General features: G+C 35.6%; 1 protein-coding gene across 1 annotated transcript; it reads left to right on the top strand.

Annotated features, from left to right (window-relative positions):
• On the top strand, positions 24 to 4,561 carry LOC107606332 (vacuolar-processing enzyme). The gene is made up of 9 exons (XM_016308381.2): positions 24 to 423; positions 1,021 to 1,185; positions 1,264 to 1,420; positions 1,883 to 1,968; positions 2,067 to 2,266; positions 2,594 to 2,642; positions 2,858 to 3,070; positions 3,754 to 3,960; positions 4,065 to 4,561. The coding sequence occupies exons 1-9, from the start codon at positions 214 to 216 to the stop codon at positions 4,245 to 4,247; spliced, it is 1,470 nt and encodes a 489-aa protein (XP_016163867.1). The 5' UTR covers positions 24 to 213; the 3' UTR covers positions 4,248 to 4,561.

The raw sequence follows: 7,493 nt of genomic DNA on the forward strand, positions 1-7,493 counted from the left end.
ATGAACCTTCCAACGAGACGTTACTTCGTCTCTTTCCTTAACAAACACCATCCTCATGATAATAATACACACGACAACATGAAATATTGAATTGGGGGAATACCAATATATATATGAGGGAAGGGAGTAGTGCTCCCTTTCTTTATTCATCTCCTTCTTCTCCTCTCACCTAATCTTCAAACCCCTTTCTCCCTCTCTTTCTTTTCCAGCCCAATGGGCCGTTCTCTCCTCTTTCTGCTCGCGGCCTTCCTCGCCGTCCTTGTCTCCGCCGTCCGAGACCCCGACCGAGAAGTTATCCGCCTTCCTTCCGAAGCTTCCAGATTCTTCAAAGCGCCTTCCGACGACGGCGACAACGTGGAGGAAGGAACTCGCTGGGCCATTTTAATCGCTGGTTCCAATGGCTACTGGAATTACAGACATCAGGTACCGTCATTCTTATACTCCCGTTCTTTCAAGCTTCAATTTTTTTTTTCTTCTTATGCTTTCCTTTCCTCAACGCTTTCCCTTGTCAGTATTTTGTTCCTTCTTTGTTTGACTGTTTAGTATGAAATTGATGAACTGTTGCTTATCACTGTCCTTCGGTTTTCATATTGTTTTTCCTGTTCCACTGGTTCGTGGGCATCTTGTTTAGTTGACAGCATTTAGAATACTATTTTCTTTTATTTCAGTCTAGGTTAAAATCGGCATTTGATGCAGATTCTGCATTCGCCTCAGCTACTTGCACCTTAGATTCTAAAGGTGAATTGTGAATAGTGGCCCTTGGAGGATCTAACGTCTATACTGCACTGAAACAAAAGCCTGCAATAATTGATAATTTGTGTTCCACGTATCAAAAAGAAACTGCTCTCTGTTTTGTTCTGGGTTTGGGTTGTTCAGTTTGGTCAACTTAATCTGTGGTCATTGGTGATTGGTCTATATAACTTGCTGATTCAGCTGTTAGTACTAATTTACCATTTGGACTGTATTACTTGGTTTGTTTCACTGATGAGTGATGATTGATGAGGCTTCATCTTTTTTCAGGCTGATGTTTGTCATGCGTATCAATTACTGAGAAAAGGTGGTCTCAAAGAAGAAAACATCATTGTGTTTATGTATGATGACATTGCTTTCAATGAAGAGAACCCAAGGCCCGGAGTCATCATTAACAGTCCACATGGAGATGATGTTTACAAAGGAGTTCCAAAGGTTTGAGATCTTGTTATTGCAAATCCTGATTCTGTTTGAAACTTAAAAAGTCTTCTGATATGAACTTTGTTATGATAGGATTATGTTGGTGGAGATGTTACTGTAAACAACTTTTTTGCTGCTATACTTGGAAATAAGTCCGCTCTTACAGGTGGCAGTGGGAAGGTTGTGGATAGTGGTCCCAATGATCATATATTTATATACTATAGTGATCATGGGGGTCCTGGGGTGCTTGGTAAGTAGCTCTGAATTCTTCCAAAGGGACTTTATGACGAAAATCATGGATTGTGTATGTGTTGATTGTATCCTTTTTCAGCATGGTACTATGGGTTGTCTTCTACTGGGGAGTATTACTTGCAAATAGTGTTTGCTGTAGCATTTTGGGTTTATTTGCTAACATGGAGTGAAACAGTGAAAGAAGTTATGTTCTGTTATCTGGTTATTTTTACGGTTAAAATTGTCTTTTAGTTTTTTTCTTTTTTGTTTTTAGTGTGTCAAGATAAGAATGATAGAGAGAAAACTGAATTGATTGGACGTGATCCCTTTATTCCAGTCAAAATTGTCTTCATTTGTGATCCTTTTACTAAAATTTTGCTTTGCATCCTTACACAATACAACTCTTCTCATAACAATGATATCTGCCCTTTTGAAGCTCTTATATGGTCTAATATTTTGTGGGAACTGGGATGGATTTCAGGGATGCCTACTAGTCCTTACTTATATGCATCTGATCTGATCGAAGTCTTGAAGAAGAAGCATGCTTCTGGAACATATAAAAGCATGGTAAGTTACTTGCATACTATACGTTGCTTGATTAATGTTTATATCAATCTTTGTTGAGATATTTCCCAATTCTTTGGATTTACGTAATGCTGGTGCAGGTATTTTATCTCGAGGCATGTGAATCTGGAAGTATCTTTGAAGGCCTTCTTCCAGAAGGTCTGAATATCTATGCAACAACAGCCGCAAACGCAGAAGAAAGCAGTTGGGGAACATATTGCCCTGGGGAGAATCCTAGTCCTCCACCAGAATTTGGAACCTGTCTAGGTGACCTATACAGTGTTGCTTGGATGGAAGACAGGTATGAAAATAGCATATAGAATAAATAAATCTTTTTCCTATATAATTTGCTGACTCTATAATTAATTATAAATTATATGAGAGCTATAATTAAATAAGGTTTATTGAGTGTGTTATCTGTTCCCAGACTATCACCATGAAGTGTTGAAAACAATTGGTTGCTATGATGAGAGCATGTCAATATTAGGATTTTATATACCTTGTATTTGTAATTTGCTGAACGCATTTTGTTCTAGAAGGAAAAGGCAATCTTTTTCATCCCTCCTTTTTTACTGCAAGTTCTTTTATGGTACTGATTCTTTGTTTTGTTCTCCTTACTCTTGAACAGTGCCATACACAATTTACATACAGAAACTTTGCACCAACAATACCAATTGGTAAGATCCTATTGCTAACTTAGTTGTTTTAGATAATCAACTAATATTAACTGAGGAATGTAGATTTATACCTTGGTTTCTTAAATGGATGGGAGAAAATTTTGTTTGTTTTCAAAATTGTGTATGTTGATTGGCCTAAAGATTTTCTGGTCTCAAAATTGTAGAATGTGTGCATGAATTGAGTGAGAAAAATTTTGTTATTCCTGTGTTCCCAGGTTAAAGAAAGGACTTTCAATGGAAATTCAATGTATGGCTCTCATGTGATGCAATATGGTGATATAGGGATTAGCAGTAATAATCTCTTCCTATATTTGGGTACAAATCCAGCTAATGAAAATTTTACGTTTGTGGATAACAACTCCTTGAAGCTACCGTCAAAGACAGCAGTAAACCAACGTGATGCAGATCTTGTCCATTTCTGGGATAAGGTATCATTTTGTGAAATATTTTACTTTATTCCTGTTCAAATTATTTCTTTGCTATGTCCTCCTTGTGTACCCAAATTTGAAAATGGAGCAGATTGAGTGGTAGATATATTTTTCTCATCATTCTAGCATTGAAATTTAATGAAGGATAGCATAAGTTAGTATTGAACAATGAAGATATATGAGAATGGTATTGGGAGTTCAGGTCTAGCTTCTTGTCTGATACTTGGATTGTGATCCACCATTACTTGGAATGAGGCTTATCGTTGATTTATTGTAAGTACAAAACAATTGAATGTTGTTTTGTTCCTGAACTTATGAAGCTTAACGCTGGGAATGGCTATTCCATTTGAGGTTACTCCATAGAATCTACCACTCCTTGCCCTGAATGTGCCATTAGAGTAGATTCCATTAGCAAGATATTCTATGGCTGATTTAATTTGGTAAACCCTAGGAACTCTATGCTTCAGTTAGAACTTTAGATGAATGCCTGTTCTGTTTACAATGGTTTCCTCTAAACCGAATATGGGTTATTTATTCGGATGCAGAACTTGAACTAGATTGGGAATGTTGGCATTAATGTCTGAGTCTACACGATGAAATAAAGATCGTTATTTGTTGACACTTGACACTTATTTTCTGGTTTATCTACCTGTTGACATCATCTTCTGTTTCTCGTTTGTCAGTACCTCAAAGCTCCTGAGGGTTCTCCAAGGAAAGCTGCAGCAGAGAAACAAGTTATGGAAGTAATGTCTCACAGAATGCATATAGACAGCAGCGTCAAACTTATTGGAAAGCTCTTATTCGGCATTGAAAAAGGTCAAGAAATACTTAGCAGTGTTAGACCTTCTGGGGAGCCACTTGTTGATGACTGGGACTGCCTGAAATCACTGGTACTGTTTTCAATTATTCATTTTATGATTTTTGTTTTATTATTATTATTAATAATTCTATGATTCTTGACTTCTTGTTACACCTTAATCTATTGTTGATGCAGGTTACGACTTTTGAGACGCATTGCGGATCCTTGTCTCAGTATGGAATGAAACACATGAGATCCTTTGCAAACTTCTGCAATGCAGGCATAAGGAGGGAGCAATTGGCTGATGCCTCAGCACATGCATGCACAAGTGTTCCATCCAATCCATGGAGTTCATTACACGGGGGTTTCAGTGCATAGTTCCGAGAATTTGCTCCATTAAAGACCACTGTTACAATTAAAATGAATATACAATATATACATTGGTGATGATTTCTCACATGCTAGTTTTGTAAATATACAAATGGGAGGATGGGAAGCGGGGAACCTCCTCTGATTGTGTGTCCGTTGTAATTAAGGCATTTTATTGAAGGAGGAATAGTGGACCATGAAGTTCCATTGGACCCTCCAGGATAATGTCATGCATCGATGCCAAGATCATACAGTAACCTGTTATTTGGTAAAATTTTAGTAGAATCTCCATGGTATGGTAAATATATTATATTTGGTCTAAATATTTTACTTGAATCTTTAAAAAATTACAATGCATTTTTTTAAACTTGGCAATGAGCCAATGACCCTTCGGGTATTCCTAGTCTTGATAACTCAAAGAGAAAGTATTGGGAACTAATATTGTGTACAATGAATTAAAAAAAAAGGTAAAATTAAAATTAAAAATTAAGATTAGTATTTAAATCTATTCATACTATGTACAGTTATTTCTAATCTTACCGTAACTTTTAATACACGTCTAAAATTTACAGTCATCGTCTTCGGTTCTCACCTCGCGTCACTGAATTTTTCGCCGGCCATACTGAGGCCGCCGCATCCTCCCACCAATACCGTTCTCAGCTCCGCCGGTCAGTTCGATGCGCCTCGTCCTCCGACGCTAAGCCTAACGTTGCTGTCGCTGTTTTCGTGCCTCTCTTCCGAACCGGCTTCGCTTTCTCCCATTCCTTCAAGCCTCTTCTCACCGATGATACCACCATGCTCTTCTTCAGATCCAAGCATGGTTAGTTTCTTTCATGATTTGAGCCATATGCTTTACAACAGTGCTGCTTTTGTCATGACTAGTCTTTTAAAATTATGTTTCACCACAATAATAGTTTCTTCTGTTTATTCATCTTCTATTTTAATGGTCAATTTAGGATGGTCATTTTAGTAGGTATGTGGATGGTTATTTTATTTTTTATGTAGATGATTATTTTGATTAGCTTGAGTTTAGTTATATATAATTAAAATATATTAGATGTTCAATTCATTAGGTATGTGGATGATTATTTTTATCCTTAAGTGGATGGTTATTTTTATTAAGGGTGAGTGGCGTGTGGCAAGCCAAGTAGCGACGGTGAAATGGGATGATTATTGATGAAGGTGGGGTGGCTGCCGGTTGAAAAAGAAGAGAGTATTGAAGGATTTCAGATGGTTATTTTTTTGAAATAACTAACTGGATTTTTTAAAAATTTGAAATTTAAAATTGGAGAATTTGAAATTTGAATTTTGATGTGAAATACCTGAATAAGAGTTTTTAAATTTATTATTTCGTGGGTAATTTTTATTTTTAACTCATATTAGGCTAAATAAGCAGCCCATTGTACACATTATACAAATACCCCATTGGCTCCCTAGCGGGACTCTAACTCAAATAATACAAACAACAACAATAAAGCCTTGTCCCACTAGGTGGGATCGACTTTATGAATCAAACAATGTCATTGAGTTCTGTCATGTATCATGTCTGCAGAGAGATAGTTTACATGTAGATCTCGTTTGACCACTTCATGGATGGTCTTCCTAGATCTTCTTCTGTTTTTCACCCCTTGTCCATCTTCCATCTCATCCACCTTCCTGACTGAGTGTCTGTTGGTCTTCTTCTCATATGTCTAAACCACTTGAGAGGCGATTTTACCATCTTTTCCATAATAGGTGCTATCCCAATTCTCTCTCTTATATCTTCGTTCCTTATTTTATCCAATCGTGTATGACCACTCATCCATCTCAACATTTTCATCTCTGCCAGACTTAACTTATGTTCGTGCTCCCTTTTGGCCGCCCAACACTTTATACGATAAAGCATAACCGGTCTGATAGCACTGCGATAAAATTTACTTTTAAGTTTTAAAGACATTTTTTTTATCACATATAAAACTAGACACACTCCACCATTTTGACCAACTTGCTTGGATCCTATGATTTACATCTTGTTCAATCTCTCTATTATCATGTATGATACACCCAAGATACTTAAAACTTTTAACTTTTTGTAGGATAATTTTTCCAATCTTCACTTCTGTATTAGAGTTTTTCCTTCGGCGGTCAAACTTACATTCCATATATTCCGTCTTGCTACGGCTTATGCGCAAACCATACACTTCTAGAACTTCTCTCCATAAATCCAATTTTTTATTTAGGTATTCTCTTGACTCTCCCATAAAAACGATATCATCGGCAAAAAGTATGCACCATGGAACAGGCTTTTGGATATGCTCTGTGAGTCATTCCAAGACTAATGTAAAAATGTATGAACTTAAGGATGATCTCTAGTATAATCTTATACCCATAGAAAATTCATCTATTTCTTATATAAGTAAAGAAATAAGTAGTTAGCTACGAAAATCATTGGAGTCTCTGTAAAAATGTCAAAAGGGGCTGAATTTTCAACGTCCAAATAATATAGATTTTTATAGTTTGATCCCTAAATTAATTTATTTTATCGTGTGAATATTAAAAAGTCTCATAGTAATTTTTGAAATTGGTCGTTTGTACTGAAGAAGCCTTTAAGATCCTAATTGCAATATAAATATTCTTAAGATTAAAAAAATTTCACTCTGTTGGTTTCTCATTCTCTTTTTATTGAGTTATTCTTTATTCTGTGAGTGACCTGACACATCATTTTTATGTTGGACTAAACGAAACAATTTTGTTTTAGTTTTGATGCTAAATACTTGGCAAAACAATGTTGTTTCACCTTAATGGTCATATATTTTCTTGTGGGGAATAAGATGTTTTGTGGTTCTTAAATAATGTTATTTTATCATGCATTCAGCGTCAAAACTAAAATAACGTCGTTTCATCTAGTCCAATGTAAAAGAATATGTGTCAAATCACTCATAGCGTGATGTGTAACGGATAAAAAGGGAGTGGGGATTAATATTGATGCAAGTTTTTTTAATTTTGAGGACTTTTATGATGCAATTAAAATTTTAAATTTTTTTTCGGTGCAAACAACGAATTTCAAAGATCATTTTAGAGTTTAATTCAAATATTAAGCTTTATGCTTGATATTACAAAACCGAACTATCAGAGATTACTCCAACTACTTAACTATAAATATTTAATTTAATCAATATACAAATTGGATTAAATTCTTTTAAACTATAGTAAAATTATTAATAATCATTAAACTATTGGACCTACATATTCATTAAATCAAATTTAAAATACATC

This window comes from Arachis ipaensis, chromosome B07 (genome assembly GCF_000816755.2).
Source record: "Arachis ipaensis cultivar K30076 chromosome B07, Araip1.1, whole genome shotgun sequence".
NCBI lineage: Eukaryota > Viridiplantae > Streptophyta > Magnoliopsida > Fabales > Fabaceae > Arachis > Arachis ipaensis.

Excerpts from the sequence above, each read along its gene's own strand:
- LOC107606332 (XM_016308381.2), top strand. The coding sequence starts at position 214 with ATGGGCCGTTCTCTCCTCTTTCTGCTCGCGGCCTTCCTCGCCGTCCTT. Across the intron at positions 2,267-2,593 it reads GTTGCTTGGATGGAAGACAG|TGCCATACACAATTTACATA; the intron begins GTATGAAAATAG and ends ACTCTTGAACAG. Across the intron at positions 3,071-3,753 it reads TTGTCCATTTCTGGGATAAG|TACCTCAAAGCTCCTGAGGG; the intron begins GTATCATTTTGT and ends CTCGTTTGTCAG.